The sequence below is a fragment of the Hippocampus bargibanti genome, linkage group LG01, assembly GCF_051943395.1.
Source record: "Hippocampus bargibanti isolate YZ-2025 linkage group LG01, ASM5194339v1, whole genome shotgun sequence".
NCBI classification, from domain to species: domain Eukaryota; kingdom Metazoa; phylum Chordata; class Actinopteri; order Syngnathiformes; family Syngnathidae; genus Hippocampus; species Hippocampus bargibanti.
Genome location: NC_142734.1, coordinates 2223593 through 2249408, shown reverse-complemented (window position 1 = coordinate 2249408; position 25816 = coordinate 2223593). Strand labels below are relative to the sequence as shown.

Sequence of the window (25816 nt, the reverse complement as noted above, 5' to 3'; positions counted from 1 at the left end):
CTTCTCCTTCGTGCTATTCTGAGAGCGTTTTCATTCTTTCTGTGTGAACGCATCGTTACCTGAATATTTTTTTAAACATTATTTTAAATCCAAACCGCTGACGGTTTATAATGCTTTTATTTCGAAAGTGGTGAACGGCGTTCACTGTAAACAGATTTCCGGGACGCGGAGTATTCACAATTGCTGACTTGACGTAAACTCGGACTGCCGCACAAAACGTGGTCGACACCCGTTGACCAAAATCTCCTGAATTTGTCAGCGACGTGCTCAAAACGCCCACTCGGAGCGCCCGCCACTATCTTGCTCGGTTAAAACATCTTTTGTTCAAGCTTTTGTCCGATTAAAGTCGTCTCGGTGTACGTTGGACTTTCAAGGCATCGTTTGGTTTTGCCGAGTTCGCTAGCCGCTACCAAAGAGGCCCTCGTGATTAACGCATCGCTCCGCAGAGATCGTAAGCGAAATATTTTGGAACTGTCGTGTCGGTTTTGTACATTTACATTTGCACAGTATACAGTTGACATTTTCATTTTGTTATGCTTAGAATATCTTGTTTTCTATCCTTTCACCCCCAACCCCATCCCTTTTCAATTGCTGCTGTGGACTGCAAATTTCCCGATTGTGGGACGAATAAAAGTTTTCTGATTCTGAACAATGTACGCAAGAAGGACACCAAAAGACGAGAAAGACCTTTGTGAAGAAGACGAGGACCACAAGGGAGAACGTCAACTGCTGGATGCCATTTGGAGGATGCAGCCAAGAATTGTTCTTCACAGATTAGGTCGGTTTACTGCTCATCTCGCTTGTTTTCAAGTCTTTTTGAACAGGCTTCGTGTGTTGTTTTTGGTACACAGGCGCTGAAATAAGTAACATACAACGCCTGTCGGAAATCACAAGTGCAAAGGCACAAAGCTTTCATCACATATGTATAGAATCAAAAGTCTAGAAACTTGTGCTTGTGTGACTTTTGTTTATGACGAAACCGATTCTGAGATGAAGTGGCTCTTGTAATGATATAAGCAATTCGTATTTGCTTGTTCGACTAGCAATGGCTGACTATAGACCAAACGTCTCTCTCTCTCCCTCCCTCCCTGTTTGCGTGTGTGTGTGTCGTGAGGAGTAGCATCGACAGAAATGCACACATATGAGGCAGATTCTCCCACTAGATCAACCTGATGAAGCACAAGTGAACGCACACAGTAGAGAATAAGAATACATTTAATTTCCAAACGGCTTTAAGAATCCTTTGGCTGCACCATGTGCACCAAGAAATTCGCCCGAGATGAACTCAGACACACACACACACACACACACACACGTGCAAAAAAAGAAAAACTTATGCATGCTCACCTTAGGCTTGTTTGGACCAGCACATCCAGACGTACAAGAACGGAAAAAAAACTTTACATGATTCGTGTTCGGCAAAATTTTCTAATTCAAGAAGTTTTTGCACACTAGACGCATACGGATGTGAAGCCCTTTGACTGAGGACACACGCGGGTGGTAAAACCTGTGACTGTGTGTGTGGCTGGCTGGGGGAAGGGAGTGTGCACGCTGAGACAGACAAAGAGAGAAAGAGGTTGTATTTGCATGAAAAAAACAAATGTGATGCTGCTCAAGTCACATTTTGAGTGGTTATCGGAACTCATTTATCTCTGAGTAACTTTCACCGTAATTGCATGTGTCTGTCTTTTTGTGACATTCAGACATCAGCGAAGATGCTTGCCCTGCGCGGCTGAAGACGGCAGAAGAGGAAGCCCGTAACATTATAAGAGAGGAGGAGCCAGGGCACCCTTGCACCAAAAATGATGACAACAGATCATCAAATGATGATGGTCAAGATGAAGAGTCTGATGGTGATCTGACATGTCACACTGACAACAAACCCTTCAAATCTTCTCTGTGTGGCAAAACGTTTACTGATCAGAGTCATTTGAAAAAGCATGCAAGACCCCACACTGGTGAAAAAGGTTTTGCCTGCTCAGTTTGTGGCAAAGCATTCTCAAGGAAGGGCCATTTTATTCGCCACACAAGAACCCACACTGGTGAGAAACCTTTTCCCTGCTTAGTGTGTGGGCAAAGATTCTCTCACAATGATAATTTAATTGGCCACACAAGAACCCACACTGGTGAAAAACGTTTTGCCTGCTCAGTTTGTGGCAAAGGATTCATTCAAAAGGGCAATTTAAATCGCCACACAAGAACCCACACTGGTGAGAAACCTTTTTCCTGCTCAGTTTGTGGCAAAGGATTTTCATGCAAGAGCAATTTAAAAACCCACACAAGCACCCACGTGAGTGAGAAACGTTTTTCCTGCTCAGTTTGTGGCAAAGGATTCTCAAGCAAGAGACATTTAAATATCCACACAAGAGCCCACACTGGTGAGAAACATTTTTCCTGCTTAGTGTGTGGGCAAAGATTCTCTTATAAGGACTCTTTAATTAAACACACAAGAATCCACACTGGTGAGAAACCTTTTTCCTGCTTAGTGTGTGGGAAAAGATTCTCTTATAAGAACACTTTAATTCAACACACAATAACCCACACTGATGAGAAACCTTTTTCCTGCTTAGTGTGTGGGAAAAGATTCTTTTACAAGTCCAATTTAACTAACCACACAAGAATACACACTGGTGAGAAACCTTTTTCCTGTTCGGTTTGTGGCAAAAGATTCTCTCACAAGGCCCATTTAATTAGGCACACAAGAAGCCACACTGGTGAGAAGCCTTTTTTCTGTTCGGTTTGTTGCAAAGGATTCTCTCATATTAGCAGTTTAATTCTCCACACAAGAACTCACACTGGTGAGAAACCTTTTTCCTGTTCAGTTTGTGGCAAAGGATTCTCAAGGAAGCACCATATAATTAAGCACACAAGAATCCATACTGCTGCCTGTTAAGTATGTGATCAAATATTCTGAAGGAAGCGTCACTTAAAAGTGCACGTGAGAATCCACACCGGTGAGAAACCTTTTGCCTGCCCAGTTTGTTGCAAAGGATTCTCAGAGAAGGGCAAGTTAATTAGCCACACAATTATCCACAGTGGTGAGAAACCTTTTGCCTGGCCAGTTTGTGGCAAAGAGTTATCTCAGAAGAGCCATTTACTGTAATTAGCCACGTAAGAATCCACACTGGTGAGAAATCCTTTTCCCTCTCTGCTTGTGGCCAAAAATTTTCTGTGAAGGTACTCCTAAAAAGACTTTGCTGCTGTGAAATGTAAATTTCTCCACTGCAAGACTATTAAAGGCAAATCCAATCCAATCTCTATGGGTTTTTTTTCGTTGCAAACGAAGCGAGCGGTTTGATGCTACTGTGCTCATGCGTCTGCCGCCATTGCATCATTCTGATCACACGTGAACAAAGCGAAAGCAGGGACACACTTGTTGCCAACTCGCAGGTGAAGATGAATTACCCTGGCAATTGTGACCTTCAACCATCAAAAGATATGCTCATGTCAGCAAAGAAGGCAACAGTGGCATACAATAGAGAACACTGTAGTAATTAAGCAACAATATACTGACCGAGAAAGCGACACACAATGCATTTTGCGTACTTTGTTTTGTCTGAAAACATCGTGTTGATGGCAAAATTAGAAGGAAAACACATAACACGATGGTGAATCGTTGTGTGTTGCACCAAGACTACTATTTGATACTAGTTGACACAAATTCCCAACAGACAAATCAGCCCATTTCCAACGGAGCTTGGCCCCATCTTGTGCATTTTCTGGGACGCTACATTGGAGTCCTGACGGCTCGAATTGATACGGGAGGACTTCTTTAACCAATTGCAAACATTTGTTTTCTTCTTCAGAACTGATTCTAGGGCAAGGCAAGACGTCCTGGCGTGAGGTCACGAACAAGGGGGCGGGACCTTCTGAAACTAGGCATCTCCAAGGTCATTTTGATGTAGTTTTGGGACTAGGTCATTTTTATTGGTGTTTTGCATTTGACTAAAAATATCAGCCTGCATGTTTTGGGTATTTTAGATGCTATAAAACGTTTTTCTGATCTCAGGAAACAAAAAAAATGGTGTCGGTTGTCCTTTAATAGTTTACTGTATCTTAAAGATAATAAAAAACAAATTAAAAAAAACTTTGTCTGGCCCTCAACAATGTTTTTTTGAAATAATTTTGGCCCTCTGTGAATTTGAGTTTTACACTCCTGATGTATAGCAAGGCGTTTTTAGCCTGAAAAACAAATGACCATGTATAGTATGCTGTTTTTAGTTAAAAAAAAAATCAACCGTGTATAGTATGCCTCTTAATGCGTTTTTATCCTGAAAAAAAAACGACCAAGTATAGTAAGGCGTTGTTTTGCATATCTGTAGTGTGTATCGTTACTCAACCATTCTTATTTCATTCTGAGATCATATTTCACCCTTCTATCTCGTAGATGATAGGCCCTCTGTATAAATAAACATCTCTGGTGAGGGGAGAGCAGAAGCTTCTCACTCAATGGCCCTCCTACTCCGATCTCACAATGTCTCTGCTGTCCAAGATTAAAATAACCTTTTTGTTCATCACCTTGATTCCTTCAGATTTTACTACCATCTTCTAACACCATAAAGAGCCATGAACCAAAGAAAAAGATCCATCAGTGTTCTTCCTCTGAAAACTAGTCCGCCAGCCATTGTGGCGCTCCGTGTTTCCCGAGAACTAGTTTGTATGCCAAGATTATATTCTCGCGAATTTAATGTGTTTAAGGTGAAAAACTAAAGCGTTTGTAAACTGAGGTATCACTGTAATAATACATTTCATTTATAAGCGCCTTTCAAAACAGTATGTCGATGTCGTTCGATGTAAATACTGCAATGTACCATGGGTAAAAGAATATTCGATTATCGCTTTCGGCGGTTTCCGGCAGATCACGACGAAAGTTAAAACCTCTGAAGGAAAACGACCAGTTTTCAATCGGTGTTGAACTAAATTCACTTCTTTAGCTATTTGAACCGAAGTATGCGATATGTGGTGCGGATCATGTCGCAATATGCTCTAATCGTCATAGACGGCTGGTGCTGGCGCAGTGGAATTACAAAATGGCGCCAGTGGCTGTCAAAATGCGTCAATGGCGCGGTCCAGATGCATCCTTGTGATGATATGCACCACCCATAATGAAACCATGTCGCTTTGCTTTCACGCATTCAAGAGACTATATATTTTTTTTTCTTTACAAAATGAAATGACAAAAAATGAAAAACAAACATGTCATCCACAAAAGCTGCGGAATTCATTTCCACAAGTTCAAATGACAACACTGTAAGAGGCACAAAAAAGCAACTGGACTTGAAAATAATGACGACAATGTCACTCACGTGGTGGGAAAGTTTTTGTGCTACTTGTGGTGAAAGCGTCCATCAACAGGTTTATCACCGAGCATCTTTTTCAACATGATTCCACACCGGCTCTCGGTTTGTTCACGCAAAAAAAATGACGTTAAGTCACCATTGAAACATTGACACATCAAATTTGGACTTGTTGACTCACTCTCAAAACAAGAATACTTCTTTTTTTTTAAATAAACAACTGTTCAGATTCAAAATGTCGGCGCTAACATTTGAAAAGTCTCGTGGAGATCGACTTGCTTCGATGATTCCCACAAATAACAAGAGTGAGTGTGGAAGGGGGTAAAAATGGCCTTGGTGATCTGCCCAAGAGGAAGTGGGGGGTGTGCATAGATGTTACAAACCTCTTCCCGACATCTCTTGAAAGGCAGTTTTACTTCAACTATGCCTCATTTTTGTTGTTGGTGCCTTCTACTTGCATGCTAAGTTGTATGCTAGTTGTACCTGCACACCAAAACGCGAGTCGACGCTTCTCTTCATTGTCCTTTTTGTGCAAATTCTCATGTAAACAAATGTGAGGGGGTGTGGGGGGGCAAGTAACATAACAGCAGTGGCGGGCCATCAGGGCTTGCAAGGCCTTCTCTGCTGGCCTAAAAATATCTAAATAATAAATAAGTTATCATATTTAAAAGTTTTATGCTTAGCTGGCCAACCAAACTCAAGGCGCAGATGGCCTGGGGTCAATCTGAGGTCAACAGACACAGCAAGTTAAACTGTCATCTTCATCTAGGAGATCTGGCCTTGGACAGAATTTAGGACTTGGGGAAACTCCTTTATCACCTGAGTTATTTACGACTTGAAACCCCTTCACAGGAAGAGCTCATTAGCCAATACAGTAAAGTCTCGTAATATCGATATTCTCGGGAGTCGGAAAAAATATTGATATAACGGACTATCGATATATCCGATCCTGCGGCATGTAAATTTTGTCCTTGCGTTCATAGAAATAGTATCATAATAAGCAGTACTATCGATATAACCGATATCGATATAACGAGACTTTACTGTATTATTATTATTATTATCAATAATAATAATAGTAATATATTTGATTTATAAGCGCCTTTCAAAACTCTCAAGGTCGCTTTACAGTCACAGGATGAGTTTTTCTGTGGGTGAGCAGCGGGAGCCACACGCGCCAGCGTTTACTCAACCTGGAATAACTCAAATAGATACAAAGCTAGCTAATAGCTAGCCAATACAGGTAACATCCAAACTCACGACCAGCTCAGCTTACGACCACCGGTACTTACGACCATGACCTCAAGACCCTATTTTAAAAAATAATAATTCAACGCCTCGCACTTCCCGGGGTCTTGAACCCAGATTTGATCGCTGAGGTTTTCTTCATCATACATTTCATTTCTAAGCGCCTTTCAAAACTCTCAAGGACACTTTACAGTCCCGGAATTTTTTTGTGCAGACAAAATTTCTTTCTTAACGAGTTATTTCTTGGCTAAATGGACCCTCGAATAAATCACACCACATTTGTTATTTACAATGGCAGCTAGCTGTGGATTGATTCCGACATAGCACTACTGAAGGCCCAGGGGTGACACGCACGGCCCGCCACTGCGTAAGAGGATACGAGAGGTGAGTTGCCGCCAAAATGGTGGAATAAAGAAGCTCTTGGGAGAATGAAACCGGCAAGTTTCGTGTGCTTTTTCGGATGTGCTTCGACTGCTTTCAACCGAGAGTGACGTCAGTCAGCCATTTTGTTGAAAAGAAAAGTAGAAAATATAGAGCACACGCCAGCCCAAATAGCCTTAAACTAGGTTTAAGACAAAACTGTTTTCATCTAACATGTTTTAGAATTGATTGCTAATGATCGATAGATATGTATATATGTACACGTGAAGGCCTTCAAGGCCTTCGAAAGAGGATACAGGGGGCCATGGTGAGGTGGCACCATTATTTCTTGTCCTATTATTGACAAAAACAAGATGTAGATGGTACGACGTTCCAGCCGTGAAGGTCTCAGTGAACGCAGAGTCTCAGCTGTGGCGACGTCAGTACACCCAGGAAACGGGGACCCACTGGGGGGTGTTGCACGCCAGCTCCACGGCCTCCTCCAGCAGGCGCAAGGTGTCGTCAATCTCGTTGTTGATGATGGTCTGGTCGAAGTAGTGAGCATACGTCTGCTCAAGCATCTCAGACTCTTTCTGGAGCCGCTGCAGCGAGTCATCCTGGTAAAAAAAAAAAAAAAAAGATGTACACATCCCGGGAGTCATGAGGGACAAGATGGCGGTCTGTCGCCAGGAAGTGGGGAGCTTAACAGATGCAGGGATGCGTCTGTATTAGCTCTCAGTCGTACAGGAGTGGATCCATCGATGAAAAGGTTTCTTCAGCCGTCATCTGTACTTCTTTGAAGGTGTCGGACGTTTCGCTTCTTATCCAAGAAGCTTAGTCAGAAAACTAAAGTCTTACTGGTAGTTTCGGCCCTATATACAGTAAAGTTTCGTTATATCGATATCGGATATATCGATAGTCCCGGTTATATCGATACTATTTCTATGCACGCACGGAGAAAATTACATGCAAAGAGGGTCGGATATATCGATAGTCCCGGTTATATCGATATTTTTTCGGACTCCCTTGAATATCGATATAACGAGACTTTACTGTATATCCCTACTGTCCAGAGGTAGCGGTCCCAGACTCTGCTATGATCCCTGCTCTCAGGTTGGGGGGAGCAGAGGACTATTCCCTGATGCGACACTGATTACTTCTATTGTCCTGCCTGATTATGGGATCTACGACTGGCCTGATTGCCCCATTTCAGACCAAACAAAGTACCAAAAATGTATTGAGTGTCGCGTTCTCGGTCAAGGTTTCGACGATTCCTTCAGTGACGTCACGTCAGGAATCGTCACCAACTCGAAAACAAGACTTCCTGAATATTCAGCGCGAGTCTTAAAAGGTAAAATATAGCTATATGTGGTGGAATCTCTGTAAAATGCACTCAGTAGACGTCATTTGAAGTCATTTTACAAATTATGGACACAACTTGTCCGGAGGTGTCGGTTGTCCTTTCACTAAATTTATTTCTTTCGCTATTTTAACAGAAGTATGTCCGATGTGGCGCAGATCATGTCGCAATATGCGCTAATCGTAATCGACTTGCGCCACCGGTGTAATGGAGTACCAGAGTTGGGCTGTCAAAATGGCGCAAGGGCGCCACCCAGATGCATCCCTGCAGACGTGACGAGGACTAAACACACACTCAAAAGGGCTCAGGGGATATGACGCTCGCTACACAGGCCACAAAGTCAAAGGGAACATAACAACGACAATTTATACTTACAGGCAATTTGCGACACCATTTAGGAACCTCCATGACAAAAAAAAGGCATGCCAAAGAAAAGACAAACGTGCATAAAGCAAAGAGGGGCAGTCAAAAGAACAAGACTGGACGTTGAGAAAAACGGTCAATGTGTGCACAGCTAAAAAGATGCTAATACAGTGATACCTCATCTTACGAACTTAATTGGTTCCCAGAAAGTGTGTGTAAGGTGAAAAGTTCATCTTCCAAATATTTATTTCCCATTAGAAACCATTAAAAAAGAGAATAATTCGTGTCCAGGTCCCCATAAAACATATTTTTCTATGACATAAGCCTTAAAACTACACAAAATATACCGTATTTTATGTATAATAAATGTTCTATTGGATTGTAATTTAAAAAATAACTGTACTGGATAATCAAGTCGCTTTATTGACCTTTGTGGTGGTGGTTGATGTAGTTGCCTCTTCATGATATCCGAGTGAAGTTGCTGTGCTTTCTCGGCGAAAATACCCTCACTCACACTGTCCCCTGCTAGCTGCTTTTCGTTCATCCAAATCAACAGAGGTTTTTCAACCTCTTCTATTGCCTGAGACCGAGCAGAGAGAAACACCCTTAGCCACATGTAGAAATGGTCGACTTAGCGTATACCGGTACTGAGACGGTGGGTCACACAAACGCACACCTCGTTGGTGTTTTTTAATGATCTCCTTCTTCTGCTCGACCATAATTTTCTTTTGTGTCCTCTTTGGCTTAACACTAGCCTGCGATGGGGACTTTTTCGGTCCCATAATAGCAAAAGTACTCGATAACAAACCATGTCTGCATTCAACGGAAGGGGGTAAAGAAAACGAGTCCGCCAGCCACCGTGGAGCTCCGTGTAATTTGGTTCGACCGCCAAAAACTAGTTCGTATGCCAAGATTATATTCTCGTGAATTTAATGTTCGTAAGGGGAAAAGTTCGTAAAATAAAGCGTTCGTAAGATGAGGTATCACTGTATAACGCGAGTGCAAGGGAAGCCACGTGAAAGCCAGTCGGCGTACCTCCGTTAGGCCCGGCGTGATGGTGGGAGCTGCAATGAAGACCACGTAGGGGGCAAACTCGGCGGTTCGGAGAATCTTGAGTGCCTAAAATGAGCGAGTGATAGAGATTAGACAGAATAAAAGTTATCATATTTAAAAGTTTCATGTTATTTGCTTAGTGAACATGAGTGACTCGAGTACACAATGCAAGTACAGAAACCATAGGTCAATCTGAGTTCAACAGACACAGCCTCTTAAACTGTCATCTTCATCTAGATCTGGCCTTGGACAGGATTTTAGGACTTGGGAAACTACTTTATCATCGAAGCAATTTACGACTTGAAACTCCTTCACAGGAAGAGCTCATTAGCCAGGTTACAAATTTATCAGTTCATGGAAAAGAATGTTTTATTGCTTACAGCTGTTCATACTTAGAACTCAAGAGGCGTGTATTCTAATCAAGAAAACTATGTTTTACTTATGTATCACTTAAATTTGCATATTCTGTCAATAAATAGCTTGGCAGAGGGCTGTAGAATTCAGCCGTCTGTCATGAATAGCTACATCTCCTGCCAGCAGTAAAAGACAATCTTTCTGTGTTTAAGCCTTTATCCAGTTTCCGAACATCTCTGACGGCGAGATAAAGACGCTCAACAAGGTCTGCGTTGTTTGCGCCGCTTTCCAGCATTTGGACGAAAGCTCCACCTTACCTGCGGCTCCACGTCCAAAATGGAGATCATGCCCTGAGTGTGGATCTGCCGAATGGTCTCCAGCCTGGTTCCGTACATGGCGTCCTCGTGGCTGCCGTACTCCAGGTAGTCGTTGTTGCTGATGTCCTGCATCATCTGCTCGTGAGTGACAAAGTAGTAGTTCTTTCCGTTCTCTTCGTCCTTCTTGGCGGGCCGAGTCGTGTCTGATGGAGACATCGTAAGGACAAAGCTCAGCTTTGTATCAGAAAGTCAGGCGGGATAAAAATTGGACTTTCCGAATACAGTAATACCTTGCTACTTTGCAGTTCGATTGATGTATCGCAAATTTGTTTTCAAACCAAAAATAAATAAATAAATAAAGCCTGCAAATGGCAGCGAATGTCACTACAGTACAATACAGTGATACCTCGTCTTACAAACGCTTTAGCTACCGAACGTTAGATATAGTTCGAAGGTAGAGTGTAGACTGCAAGGTTAAAATTCCCATCAATCAGGCTACACAAATAACACGCAAAAGCCATCTGTACACTTGATGCAAAAAGCTATGAACCCAGCTAAACAGAACAAAATTGATGAGGAACAAGGTAAAATTATCGCAGAGAAAGCACCTACAAGGGATCATTCCTCAAGATGGTGAAAGAAGAAGGTTACGTTCCTCATCAAGTGTTTAATGCTGATGAAACCGGCCACTTCATTCCATCAGGCCATCAACGACCATCACAAAGGTAAATAAAACGACTTTATTATACAGTACAGTTTATTTCTTTAATTATAATACCATAGCACATTTATTATACATAAAATAAGGTATATTTTGTGTAGTTTAAAGGCTTAGAAAATTAGAAAGTAGAAACTTATGTTTTATGGGGACCTGGGAACGGATTATTCTCATTTTAATGGTTTCTGATGAGAAATACATTTTTGGGATACACACTTCTCGCCTTACACACTCTGTCTGGGAATTAAGTTCATAAGCCAAGGTATCACCGTACTATATGTTGATAGTGGACTGTTTACTTGATTGTATTTGAGTTGTGTACTGTACTACAAATATTTCCTGTGCTTCTTTATGCACATCATGTACTGTTTTCCTCTAAAGTTGGCCTTATAAATGTTTTTTGCACTCCTACACGTGTAAGTTGACCAATCCATGTAGGGTTCTCTCCATCGCTATTTTTCATCAATCGCGGGTGGTACCGGTCCGCATTCACCGTGATAAACGAGGGATTACTGTACTGTATACAAGCGAGCGTTCTATGTCGCTATTTCATACGAGGGATGGGGTAGGCAAAACGGTCCGGATGTTTGGTGATCAGCGTGTTCTTGATGTGCCTCCTGCCAACTCCGTGCGCACCTGCATGGAAGCGCAAGATGAGTGTGACGCGACAGCTTCATTGTCATCGATTGAAAAGCGGATTTCGCCCAAACACTCACCGAGCAAAACCAGCGTTTTCCTCTTGAAGGAAGGCAGCTTGACCACTTCCTCATAGGTCACGAGATCTAGTTGATCAAACACTGATAAAATAAAGACATTGCTGTGAGTGTATTCAAAGGAAAAGTCATACACAAAAAGAAATGGATTTTGCATTCCAAGGTGAAACACACATGAGGGAGGAATAAAGCAGGAAAAAAAGGGAGGAAAAAAATGGACTCTTGTACTGTAAATAGCACAGCCACCTTATGATGATGATGATGATGATGCAATACAGTTACATAGATCAATATGCTTTTCTTATATTATTATACAGTGATACACCAAAACAGAGAACACCAAACCACACGGTCGAACGGCGCCACGTTGGCTGGTGAACTAGTTTTCGTCACCCCCCCTTTCTTTGAGTGCAGATGTGGTTTGTTATCGAGTATTATAATATAATAATATATAATATAATATAATATTTTGCTATTATGGGAATGAAAAAGACCCCACCACAGGCTAGTGTTAAGCCAAAAAATGATGGTCGAGCAGAAGAAGATCATCGAAAAACACGAACAATGCGTGCGTTTGTGTGACTTAGCGTCCCAGTACCGGTATGCTAAGTGGACCATTGCTACGTGTGGCTAGGGGTGTTTCTGCGTTGTCTAAGCAACGGTCTCAGGCAATAAAAGAGGTTGAAAAATTTTGGTTGATTTGGATTAACGAAAAGCAGCTAGCAGGGGACAGTGTGAGTGAGGGTAGGATCGCTGAGAAAGCACGGCAACTTCACTCGGATATCATCAAGAGGCTACGACATTTTAACCCATTACAGTTTATTTCTTGAATTACAATACAATATCACATTTATTGTACATGAAATATGGTATATTTTGTGTAGTTTTAAGGCTTTTTTAGTAGAAAATGATGTTTTATGGCGACATGGGAACGGATTATTCTCATTTTAATGGTTTCTTATGGGAAATAAATGTTCGGCAGATGAACTTTTTGCCTTACACACACTTTCTGGTAACCAATTAAGTTCATGAGTTCAGGTATCACTGTATTTGCACTTTGTACAATTTGTGTGTTTTTTTTATTATCTTTTCACCCCCTGCCCCCTTTCAATTGCTGCTGTAGATTACAGATTTCCCTATTGTGGGACTATAAAAGCCTTTTTAATTCTGAAGAAAATGGAAACTAGAGAACAGCTCTGTGGAGTTACTTACATGCAGCCAAGTCATTGAGTAGGAGACAGCATGTAACAAACAAGGGCAGAGGAAGAGGGGGAGGGGCGGTTGCGTAAGGGTTAGTCAAACAATTCAAAATCAAAGGAGACAAAAATGTTGCATCCAAAGCGCCGACGTCCATTAGGAATTACACTGAGTGAAGATTTTTTTTTGACTGTCATGGCTGCACAGCTCTGGGGCCATTGTCCTTTTTTGCGCCTACAATCGGCAGCATTTTCACAGCCCCGCTTTGTTCAGCGGAAACGTGGGTGCTGTTGGACAGTCCGCGGCTTGGAATTGAAGCGGATTGACGTGGGACAGGAGATGTGAGACAATCTCTTTTTGTCAATGGATGCTACAGCTTCATGTTTGCTTTCAACATTTAGCTTGTAGCAAATGCGCATCTTCCACCATGATGTCTATGATCCACTGGTGAAAAGGACAATTTGATTCTCTCCTCCTTCATTGAGAACTGATACATACAACAAAGAGAGTGCATATATATATATATATATATATATATATATATATATATATATCTATATATATATATATATATATATATATATATATATATATATATATATATATATATATATATATATAGCCAGAGAGCTAGCTATTAGCAATATAGCTAGCTAGATATTTGAGTCAGTAAACATATGAGCTAGCTAGCGATCTATTAGCTATCTCGCATTCTATTAGCTAGCTATCTCAAAAAGATAGATTTCTATCTTTTTGAGTTACTTCCAGGTTGAGTGAACGCTGGAGCGTGTGGCAGCCGCTGCTCACCCACAGTCCTGTGACTGTAAAGTGACCTTGAGAGTTTTGAAAGGCGCTTAGAAATGAAATGTATTATTATTATTATCATTATTATTTAGTTTTGTTGTTGTTTTGACTTGAAGATGGCGCCGCAAGAGTGGCTGCCTTTCCAGCAGCTCCTGTATTTTGTTTTTTCCTTTCATCACTTTGCTGCTGTGAAATGTCAGTTTCTCCACTGCGGGACTAATAAAGGCTCATCCAATCCAATCCAAACTGTGTACTATGATATCCAGCAGATACTTTGACGCGAAGGCATATTGATTTACCTGCATTATGCTTGGCTAAGTACTTGTCTTTATACTGTTTCTTCTTTTTGCCAAACCACGTGCAACTAGCTTGCTGCTCCTGTTTGGTCTTCTCCATAGCAATGCACGCCACACGCCTGTCAACACCACACGGGCACGCGTGAGGGAGTTTGAGTCCACGCTTGCACATCAGGGAACATCTGCAAACTCGTCAGCGGTTACTCACCACTCTTGCAGCTCGGGAGAAGGAATAAGGCCCGCCGTACCGTTCTTGGTATTCTCCAGCTTTCCCTGCCACCAATTGTGGTCATCCTTGGAGATGATCTGAATGATCTCACCCACCCTGAAGCAAATTCCTGCTTCCTTACACGGTATCAGGTCATCTTTTGTTGGGTCGTACTCAAACTGAGCACGGACGTAGATCTGCAAGGGGTAGAACAGTCAGATGTGATTAATTTTTTTTTGATGATGGCGTCATGAGAGACGCTATGATGAAAGTGGCTGCTGAATCAACATTTTACAAGTACACTGATACTTTGGCTTGATTGGTTCCCAGACAGAGTGTGTAAGGCGAAAAGTGTGTATCCCAAAAAATAATTTCCCATAGGAAACCATTAAAATGAGAATAATCTGTTCCCAGGTCCCCATAAAACATAATTTTCTACTTTCTAATTTTCTAAGCCTTAAAACTACACAAAATATACCTTATTTTATGTATAATAAATGTGCAATGGTATTATAATTAAAGGAATAAACTGTACTGTATAATGAAGTCATTTTATTTACCTTCGTGATGGTCGTTGATGGCTTGATGGAATGGAGGTGCCGGTTTCTTCAGCATTAAACACTTGATGAGGAACGTAGCCTTCTTCTTTCACCATCTTGACGAATGATCCCTTGTAGGTGCTTTCTCTGTGATAATTTTATCTAGTTCCTCATCAATTGTGTTCTGTTTAGCTGGGTTGTTTGTGGAGCCTGATTGATGGGATATTTTAACCTTGCAGTCGACACTCTGTCTTTGAACTATCAAAGTTGAAACTCTCTCACTGTCCTCTGCTTGTCTCTTTAGTGTTTAAACCACCTGCGTTCTTGACCAATCACATGGCTTTAACCGAAAACTGGGGGCGGCGAATAGAGAACAAAAACAGTCGGCTGCCATTTTGTTGTTAGAAGAACGGTCTTGTTCGCAAACGACACATCACTCATTGAGGCAGCTCCGTGTACGAAAAAAGTTTGTATGCCAAGGTAAACTTTTTATAAATGCAATGTTCGTAAACCGAGAAGTTCGTAAGTCAAGGGGTTCGTTACAGGTAACATCCGAGTCATGACCGGCGCGAGTTACGACCACCCGTACTTACGACCATGAGACCTTTCTTTTTTCCTTTAAATCCTATGCCTGGCACTGCAACACGTACTACAATTTTGGCCAGCCAGCATGTCACACACTTGCACAGCAATGTGTGACTACACTCAATACAGTAGTTATAAAGTGCAGACACCGCAACATCTCCTGTAGTACTGTACACTGCTTTTTTCCTTCTGCGTCCCCCTGAGACCGAGCGTGTGTGTCGGGCGACCTCTACTGGCCGTTAGCAGGGAAAGCAATTTTTCAACATAAAATGATTAAAAATGAGACTAAAGCGCAAGTATAACATTTATAAATGAACTGTACAGTAAACAGTTTTGTGTACATTACAGGTACAGTTATACAGTAATAAAATTAATAATACAAAAAGCAAAATGATAAAAATGACACTCAAAGTTATCACATTTATCACAGTTATCGCATGGAGTGAGTCGGGATCGACTTTGAGCAGACATCTTACCTTTATGGACAATTTGTCCTGGATTGCTGGTTTGGAGATCTATGGAGTCGAGAGCATCATACACTTACATAGAAATCATGCGGTAGCGCCTCATAGTGGGAAGAATATAGTACTGTAATGTTTCACAAGCATGCATGCAGATTTGGATTGACACTGATTTGGCACGGTTCACATTTGCCTTTGAAGCAAACGGGGAAGAAGGTTGGGGATTGGTTGTCGGACTCACCTGTCGAGCTTTGGGCTGAATCGTTGCTGGCAGATCCTTTGGGGTAACCAAAACATCGTTGTAAATATTCACTTACTTTGTTTTTCTTGACATGTATTTTAACTCATTCACTGCCATTCCCGAATTTATTCTGGAATTGAAAATATGACGAGGAGCGCCATTCCCAAATGTGTTCCGGTTTTGGTTTTTCATGCTTGAGTGCCGACAAAGCGCTGGTTAGACCTCTGAGATTGTTTTTCCCTTCTACAAAGGGGCAGCATTTCCCTTTTTTCCATGTTATCGCTTTGTTCCAGCTTCAGTTGTTGTGAAAGCGCTATATCAACCAATATGTATGTAAAGTGATACCTCAGCTTACGAACGCTTTAGCTTACGAACCTTTCGCCTTACGAACATTAAATTCGCAAGAATATAATCTTGGCATACGAACTAGTTTTCGGCAAAGGAACCAAACCACACAGAGCGCCACGGTGGATGGCGGACTAGTTTTCGGCGGAGGAGGACACAAAACAAAATTACGGTCGAGCAGAAGATCATCAGGGAACACGAACAAAGTGTGCGTTTTTGTGACTTAGCGTCCCACTACCAGTATGCTAACTCGATCATTGCTACGTGTGTCTAAGGGTGTTTCTGTGTTTTCTAAGCAACGGTCTCAGGCAATAGAAGAGGTTGAAAAACTTCTGTTGATTTGGATTAACAAAAAAGCAGCTAGCAGGGGACAGTGTGACTGAGGGTATTATCGCCGAGAAAGCACGACAACTTCACTCGGTTATCATCAAGAGGCAACTACATCAACGACCATCACAAAGGTAAATAAAACGACTATTATACAGTAGTTTATTTCTTTAATTACAATACAATGGTATATTAAGGTATATTTTGTGTAGTTTTAAGGCTTATTTAGTAGAAAATTATGTTTTATGGGTACCTGGGAACTGATTATTCTCATTTTAATGGTTTCCTATGGAAAATAAATGTTTAGAAGACGAACTTGTCACCTTACACACACTTTCTGTGAACCAATGAAGTTCGTAAGCTGAGGTATTGTATTTTGGACAGCTGCTCTCATTTCATGCTCATTTAACTCCAGACACATATAATGTAGATATTAACTTTTTTTTCCTGATCAAAGAAGAGAGTCTAAGGTTTCTTATGACGCATTGAATGTTTATACACTCCTAAAACGCAATATTCTGTGGGTCCTGGAATTCGAGTGACAATGACAATAACCCTGGTAATGGAGTGGACACATTTGGGACATCAGCTGGCAGTGAATGAGTTGACTTTTCAAATGACAGTGAATGTCCACTCACCAGGATGGAGCTGGTGACACTTGCGTGACCATTCGCAGCCGAATGTTGAGACAAATCTGGTGACACGTTCTGTTAACACAGACATGTTTTTTTCTATGTTTCCTTGGTTGACTTTCACCCACCTACGCAGACATGTTAGCATACCAGGTTTTGGTTCTGTACCTCACAGGACTTGGATTGTGACCGGTAACTGGGTACTATCTTGAATGTGATGCTTCCCCTCATTTCTCTCTGCGGATGACAAATATTTTTAAAAAAAAAGCATACATTTGTTAAAAGACGTGAAACAGAACGGACTATCCTATTGAAGTGACTTAGCCGCTAGCTTACGAGCATTTTTTGCAGCTGTTCCACAGTTTGATTGGCGACGCTGATGCCGTTAATCTCTCTGATTTCATCTCCGACATGCAGCGTCCCTGAAGTTGAGGACCACAAATGTAAGCTCGTGAACATGACGTAACAGTAGCGGATCAAATCTAAAGGTACTTCACCTTGTCGATGGATCATTCCGCCATGCATGATTCGAGCCACGATGCAGTGGTTGAGCTCATTCATTTTCAACGTAATGCCCTGTCAATCACAACAATAGTACATCAGAGGTATGTTCATATCTTGCCAAAATTGGAGTAGTTGGCAGGTAAGCATGTTATGAGCTGAACTACAGGAGAAAGAATAGATAGAAAAAGGGGTTCTGATGTTGCTGGAAAATTCCGAACTGATTCTGATAGAGCACAGGTGTCAAAGTCAAGGCCCGCGGGCCAAATCCGGCCCGCCACATCATTTTTTTCGGCCCGCAAAAGCAAATCAAACTTGTTAAATTCCACGATGATTGCTAAAATCTGAGCCAAAATTTCATATTTTTGGATGTCAACCACAATAAAAGTCATTATTCTTGACTTCAGATTTGAAAACGAGTTATTCATTAATTTGCTGTGTGCTCCATATTTAATATTTGAAGGGATTTAAACATTCTAATGGCTTCCCCAAATTCATAACGGCCCTCGAGAGGAAAACATAACTACAATGTGGCCCGCGGCAAAAAAATGACTTTGACACCCTTGTGATAGAGTGTTTGTGTGGGTGTGTTTAAGTACCATGGCCTCATCCGTGTTCTTCTGGAACTGCACCAGGCGGACTCTGGTGACGTTCTCCAGGTCCATGTCTCCGTTGGCGCTGTCCGGCGAGTCTCCGTTTAGGTAAGGGGACGTGGGCGGGGGGGTGACTCTGAGCGCCTCGTCACTGTAAACCTCGTGGGCTACCACGTCGTGCGTCTGAAGCAGAGCCTGGGCGGTAACGTGGAGAGCATACATTCAGAGTTTAAGTCCATACCGCATCGCATTACGGTGGCTAGCGCTAATCCTCTCAAGCTACTGATTAAGTAAGTCAACCATTATTTGTTTTTACTGAGGTTTACAAGCCGACTAGCTCAGGGGTGTCAAACTCATTTGACATGGTGTACCACATATGGCCTCGGTAGATGTCAAGTGGGCCGGACCATTAAAATGATACCATACATGCTATAATTAATCTAAATATCATGTCTTTCATGAGTTTTGGTGTATTCTGCCATGGTATTCCTCATCGGATAATAATAATAATAATATTAACAATAATATTAATAATAATAATAACAATAGAAAAAATAAAAGCAACAATCTTAACAATAACAAAAGAAATAATAATAACAATTACAAAAAAAAAACTAATAATAATAATAATAATAATAATTCATTCATTTATAAGCGCCTTTCAAAACTCTCAAGGACAATTTCAGTCACAGGATATATTTTTTCTGCGGGTGAGCAGCGGCAGCCACACGCGCCAGCGTTCACTCAACCCTAATGGAAATAGATGCTAAATTCAGAATCGAAATAACATTGAAAGCTAAGACTCAAGGTAACAATGAAGGCTAACGTTGAAAGCTAAGACTCAAAGCTAACAATGGAGGCTAATATTGAAAGCGAAGACTCAAGCTAACAAGGGAGGCTAACTAAACTGTAAATGGACGCTAAATTATTATCATTAAAGGACAACCGACAATTTTTTTTTTGTTTCCATCAGAACAGCCCCCAGTTTTATAGCATCTAAAACATGCAGGCTGATATTTTTAGTCAAATGCAAAACACCAATAAAAATGATTTAAAATGATGCTTCTTCAGCGAACTGAAGCGTGGATAAGAAGCGAAACGTCCGACACCTTCAAATAAGTACAGATGACGGCTGAAGAAACCTTTTCATCGATGGACCACTCCTGTACGACTGAGAGCTTACACAGACAAATTTCCTTCAATGTGAACAATATACATGCATCGATGCTAATCCACAGACGCTACACTATGCAGTCCAATTGAGACCAAAAAAAAAAAGCTGTTCACCTTTGAAATGCCTCCCACATTCCTTGTGCCTCTCCGATCGATCAATGTCCCGCATCATATCATAGAAATGCAAATATTCCGCTTTAACAGTTAGCAGGAGCCCCTCCGAGTGACTCGGAGTCATCACTTGTGTCTCCGAAGCTTTTCCTTGGCAGGTCTCACCTCGCTAACCCAGCTCAGGTGCTAAGCAGCTTTTGTGTGGCCGAGGGGGCCGTTTTGCGGATTGCAGACAGCATTCGACTTCTGACAGAACGCCTTGTCATTAATTCCACTCAGGGTTTTTTTTTGTCCTTTTTATGTTGTGTAATCATTCTACAGTGATTCCTTGGCTTACGAACTTAATTGGTTCACAGACAGAGTGTGTAAGGTGAAAATTGTGTATCCCAAAAATTAATTTCCCATAGGAAACCATTAAAATGAGAATAATCCGTTCCCAGGTCCCCATAAAACATAATTTTCTACTTTCTAAGCCTTAAAACTACACAAAATATACCTTATTTTATGTATACTAAATATACTATGGTATTTGTAAGTAAAGAAATAAACTGTACTGTATAATAAAGTGGTTTTATTTCCCTTTGTGATGGTTATTGATGGCTTGATGGAATGGAGTGGCCGGTTTTATCAGCATTAAAGACTTGATAAGGAACTTAGCCTTTTTCTTTCACCATCTTGAGGAATGATCCTTTGGAGGTGCTTTTTCTGGACACATTTGCCTTTTGTGAAATGTGAAAACAGTAAGCTGCATTGAATGTTGATGTAGTCCTAAAAGTCAATATTTTGTGTGTCCTGGATTTCAAGTGACAATGACAAATACCCTGGCACTGGAGTGGACAAATTTTTGCACCTCGTCTGGCAGTCTATAGTTAAAAGCACAAAATTGACACTGATGACTGACCACAATAGTGTTTGTGTGTGTGTGTATGTGTGTGTCCACACCATGAAGTGCGGTTGCGTGAGGATCCTTCTGAGTTCCTTGGCCTCGGTGTTGTCTGGATAGCAGGAGACCGTCTCCAGCACCTTAAGCAAAAAATAAAGCAAAAGATGATGAACAGCTGTGACACAACGACAGGCCAACATGTTCAGTAAATGAGATTTTAGCCCTGAACTCTCTAAACAGTAATCCAAAACTGTATAGTGCCTCCATTTTTCTTATGATACCAGTGCAGCGTGTTCTACCAGAGACAAATTCCTCGTGTGTTCTACATACTTGGCCAATAAAGATGATTCCGAATCTGATTCCGATTTTAAAAAGTTGTTTTCTAGATTTGGAACGGATTTTTGTTTTTTACATTGATCATAATGGAAGGTGTTGTTTTGGTTTTCGAACTAATGGGTTTTCAAACAAAAAAATAGTCAGTGGTTTATCATGGTGTGCTGTGGATTTTATCACTAGGCCTTCAGTAGTGCTATGTCTGAATTAATCCACATCTGCGATTGTGATGTGATTTCCGAGGACTTGCACACTGCAAGAATCCAAACAAGGCCGCGGAAAATCTGACTAGACGTTCCGCACCCTGCCCACCACCTTTTTCAGTGACTCCCCTCAGGCAGGCGCTACCGATCCACGCGTACCAAATCCAGCAGACATTTAAACAGGTTCTTCCCCCGTCGCCATTAACTCTCTAAACAGTAACCCAAATAGAACTGTATAGTGCCTCCATGTTTCTTATGATACTAGTGCAGTGTTCTACCAGAGACAAATTCCTTGTTTGTTCTACATACTTGGCAATAAAGATGATTGTGATTCTGATTCATAACCAACCTTACCTCTTTGGCTCTCTGTACTCCATCACTGGGAGGGTTTCGAATTTGTGGAGACGACCTGGTGTTGATTTTGTCGTACAACTGCAAAAGTGTAAAAGTACGAAATGAGAAGCATGGTTAGCTACCCGCTAAGAGATGTGACTGTGTGACTAAGGCGCCGATGCGTATGTGGAAGTGCCGCGGATTGAATATGCCGGCACCGTTTTTGATTGGGAGGAATGTCTGTTTTTGCATTACTACACTTTTGTTTCCCTTGCTTTAAGCTTTAGAAGGTCCACTCACATCTAAAAGGGTGTGGAGATGTTGATCTTGGAAGACACTGTGAAGAAAGTCCATATCCTTCTCGCTGCAGTCTGTCAACGCGTGAATCTCCTCAAGACTGTCCAAAACCTGGGAGACTGCCCCTGAGTATGCAAACACAAACCGGTGTAGTCACCCGAAGATCCATTGCATAACAACACCGATCACTCTTTCCAAAACATTCCGCACAAAATGCAAACAGCAATCACGGTACATGGACAGACGCTCCTCAACTTACGAACATTCGAGTTATGAATAATGGTACATACAAACATTTTTGCGGGTCCTATAATAAGAATAATATTCATAATAATAATACATTTCATTTATAAGCGGCTTTCAAAACTCTGAAGGTGACTTTGTAGTCACAGGATACGTTTTTCTGTGGGTGAGCAGCGGCAGCCACACGCGCCAGCGTCACTCAACCCGGAAGTAACTCAAATAGATAGAAAGCTAGCTTGCTTACGATTGGCTGTGTTGAGTATGTGGGCGGGGAGGAAATACCTCTTACCAGTTGAGGCTCCGAGAAGGAGGCAAATGGTGATGCATAACAAAATGTAATGGCTGCCAGCATCTTGAGTAATGGCTTAAGTGAAGACCTGCGGATATATGTGGTCGTACTACAGTCGGTGTAAAATTATTTTCAGACTGTTAAAGCTTCTGTGTTTTCTACTTCCCCATTCAGAGTTTGACTTCAACATACATCCCAACCAAAATATAGCACAGAATCAATTTACGACCAAATTCACCTTACGAACAACCGCTCGGAACGTATCTCGTTCGTAAGTTGGGGAGCGTCTGTCTTGACAAAAACAAAGAAACAACAACAAACAGGCATGGGAGGACAGATGCAAGATGACAGTCCAGGCAAAGTCACGACCACAAACAGGTAAACATTCAGCGATTTAACCGCAAAGTACCTGCTACATTGGCCACGCATGCAGCAAAACCAGAGAAACAGTCGCAATGGCGTCAATACGACATGAGAAACAAAGTCAGCGGAGAAAGTCAAAACAGTGGATGCTTGTTGCAAAGGGCAGCACATTCACACATCGGAGAGGGGGAAAAAAAGGGATTGAATACCCACACATTTTGTCAACGACATCCAAAAATCTCAACAGCTCGTTTATTGCTCATCCTTTATATCAACAGTGTTGGTTATCTTAAAGGACAACCGACGCCTCCGGACAAGTTGTGTCCATAATTTGTAAAATCACTTCAAATGACTTCTACTGAGCGTATTATACTAAGATTCCACCGCATATAGCTAGATTTTACGTTTTAAGACTCACGCTGAATATTCAGGAAGTCTTGTTTTTGAGTTGGTGACGATTCCGTACGTGACGTCACTGAAGGAACGCCCCTGACCGCGAAAGCGACACACAATGCATTTTGGGTACTTTTTTTCATCTTAAAACACCGTGTTGATGGCGAAATTAGAAGGAGAACACATAAATAACGCAATGGTGAATCGTTGTGTGTTGCACCAAGACTACTATTTGATTCTAGTTGACACAAATTCCCAGCAGACAAATCAGCCCATTTCCAACGGAGCTTGGGCGCCATCTAGAGCATAAAATGATAAAAATGACACTAAAAGTTGTAAATTTATAAATGAAGTGTAAACAGTTTGGTATATAATAGTATTCATACAATTCATACAGGTTGACATCGTATACTATCCTGTTGTGTAAACGTCACGTCAGCCATTTGTAATGGATTTCGACTTACGACCGTTTGACTTACGACCGTTTACGAAGGAAACCCGGTCGTAACTCGGATGTTACCTGTATTCATGTGAAAATGTGTTCATCAAATTGTGCAATGAAATATGACACACGGGTCTGTTTTTTTTCTCAGTTAGTAAATAAAAATGGAGCCGTGAGTAAGGTCGCAGCGTCTCGCAGGTTGACAGGGATGCAAATGCCATGAAAAAGGGGAGCAGGTGTAGGCAGAAAGGGTAAAGCACATTAAAGGTGTAAAATGTAGGGGGGTACGGATACGTACTTTCCGCAGCTAGCAGTCCTAAGGGCAGCAAAGCACAAGAAGAAAAGCGGCGTTATAAAGGAGGTAGACGGAAACAGTTGTGCAACAGTTTGATTTTGAAAAGACAGGAACGCTGATAGAAGGCGTACGCGGGGGCATATGGTGACAGAAAGCGGAGGGGGAAAAAAGTAACATCAGCAGAAGTGAAAAATAAGCCTCGGAGAAGGCGCAAGCATGCAAGAAGATGAGCAGCGTCTCAATCAATTTTCCACTGCGAGATTAATAAAGGCTATTCCAATCCAATCCGTTGTCTAGAAAAAAAACATCTAATTTTGAGTTTAGTGATTTCTAAACTAGGAATTTGTCAATTGGTCGTGTACAACTTATATGAAGAGATGATGGAATATTTATTCAGTTTTACTGTCATATTGCCCCTCCCATCCCCACCACCCGCCCATCCCAGGACAACCTGAACTCCAAAAAAATGAGTTTGACACCCCTGTCCTGCAGCATGCAAAAATTTGGGTTCTTCACCTGAGGAGGTTGGGTCATCTGAAAAGTCGTGGAGCTCCTCAGGAGGGTCGCCGTAGTACGAATTAAATTTGTGGCTTGACACTGCAGCCAGGACTGCACCCTAGAAGAAACCAGTGAGAAATTGAGAAGTTTGTAAAGTCAGAGATGAGAAGGATGGGACACTTTTACCGTATTTTGTGTGTATATACATATATATCTATATATATATATATATATATATATATATATATATATATATATATATATATATACATATATATCTATATACAGTAAAGTCTCGTTGTATCGATATTCAAGGGAGTCCGAAAAAAATATCGATATAACCGGGACTATCGATATATCCGATATCGATATAACGAGACTTTACTGTATATACAAGTATTTGTATAAGGCCCACTGGAGTATAAGGCGAACCACCAAATGAATGGTGGATTTTTAAACTGTTTCCATATACAGGTAACTTCCGAGTTACGACGGGCGCGAGTTACGACCACCTGTACTTACGACCACGACCACCAGACTTTTTTTTTTTAACTCTATACCTGGCACCGCAACGCGCAAGCAGCCGGCAACGCGTACTACAATTTTGGCCAGTTAGCATGTCACACACTCGCACAGCAATCTACTGCGTAACTACCCTCAATACAGTAGTTATACAGTGCAGATACCGTCTTGGCAACATCTCCTGTAGTACTGTACACTGCTTTTTTCCTTCGGCGTCCGCCGACTCCGAGCGTGTGTGCCGGGCGACCTCTTCTGGCCGTTAGCAGGGAGAGCAGGGTAAGTATAAAATTTATAAATGAACTGTACAGTAAACCGTTTTGTATACATTACAGGTACAGTTATACAGTAATAAAATCGATAATCCGAAATATAAAATGATAAAAATGACATTAAAAGTTATCAAATTTATCAATGAACTGTAAAGAGTTGGGTATCGAATGGAATTCAATAAAAACAACAGATTGACGTCGTATACTATCCTGTCGTGTAAACGTGACGTCGGCCATTTTGAAATGATTTCAACTTACGACCGTTTGACTTACAACTGTTTTGTCGGAACGGAACCCGGTCGTAACTCGGATGTTACCTGAATAAGGCACACCTACAATGAATGAAAAACGTTTTCTAAATACAATATATAAATACTGTATTTTCCGGTGTATAAGGCGCAAAGTAACATTTGGCGCACCCCCAACGAATGGTGTATTTTCAAATATTTTCCATCGATAATAATAATAACAATACATTACATTTATAAGGTGCACCGGACTGACTATAAGGCACCCCTTCAGCGAATGACGTGTTTTCCAAATATAATATGTAAGTATATAAGAGTCGGTGGCTGCTGACTGTCGTTACGAGACCTGTTGTGGGTCAATATGACTTCACATATAAGGTGCAGGGTCATCTTTTGAAGAAAACCAAGG

The 25816-nt window shown here is 41.4% G+C and overlaps 2 protein-coding genes across 13 annotated transcripts in view; one reads left to right on the top strand and one right to left on the bottom strand.

The window, feature by feature from the left end:
• Window positions 1-196: 196 nt before the first annotated feature.
• LOC148902712 (uncharacterized) lies at window positions 197-3254 on the top strand. Its single transcript, XM_088989613.1, has 3 exons — window positions 197-451; window positions 635-778; window positions 1704-3254. The coding sequence occupies exons 2-3, from the start codon at window positions 652-654 to the stop codon at window positions 2891-2893; spliced, it is 1317 nt and encodes a 438-aa protein (XP_088845739.1). The 5' UTR covers window positions 197-451; window positions 635-651; the 3' UTR covers window positions 2894-3254.
• Window positions 3255-3394: 140 nt separating this feature from the next.
• LOC148902711 (peripheral plasma membrane protein CASK-like) overlaps window positions 3395-25816 on the bottom strand; it is a 33010-nt gene continuing 10588 nt past the window's right edge. The window contains exons 10-29 of one of the 12 annotated variants that reach the window (XM_088989515.1): window positions 24387-24486; window positions 23874-23891; window positions 21849-21973; window positions 21570-21647; window positions 20739-20819; window positions 18519-18707; window positions 17916-17994; window positions 17755-17840; window positions 17569-17655; window positions 17425-17493; window positions 16115-16150; window positions 15889-15927; window positions 14289-14485; window positions 14084-14199; window positions 11787-11852; window positions 11626-11706; window positions 10353-10555; window positions 9664-9747; window positions 8641-8667; window positions 3395-7522 (exon numbers count right to left, since the gene is read on the bottom strand). In XM_088989515.1, the coding sequence (XP_088845641.1) occupies window positions 7346-7522; window positions 8641-8667; window positions 9664-9747; window positions 10353-10555; window positions 11626-11706; window positions 11787-11852; window positions 14084-14199; window positions 14289-14485; window positions 15889-15927; window positions 16115-16150; window positions 17425-17493; window positions 17569-17655; window positions 17755-17840; window positions 17916-17994; window positions 18519-18707; window positions 20739-20819; window positions 21570-21647; window positions 21849-21973; window positions 23874-23891; window positions 24387-24486 (1938 nt within the window). In that variant the 3' untranslated portion in view covers window positions 3395-7345. Of the gene's footprint in view, window positions 7523-8640; window positions 8668-9663; window positions 9748-10352; window positions 10556-11625; window positions 11707-11786; window positions 11868-14083; window positions 14200-14288; window positions 14486-15888; window positions 15928-16114; window positions 16151-17424; window positions 17494-17568; window positions 17656-17754; window positions 17841-17915; window positions 17995-18518; window positions 18708-20738; window positions 20820-21569; window positions 21648-21848; window positions 21974-23873; window positions 23892-24386; window positions 24487-25816 lie in introns of all 12 variants that reach the window. The other 11 variants (XM_088989522.1, XM_088989531.1, XM_088989507.1 and 8 more) reach the window with 11 other exon arrangements.

Coding starts and splice junctions, on each gene's coding strand:
- LOC148902712 (XM_088989613.1), top strand. CDS start 652: ATGTACGCAAGAAGGACACCAAAAGACGAGAAAGACCTTTGTGAAGAA. Junction 779..1,703: donor AATTGTTCTTCACAGATTAG/GTCGGTTTACTG, acceptor TGTGACATTCAG/ACATCAGCGAAGATGCTTGC.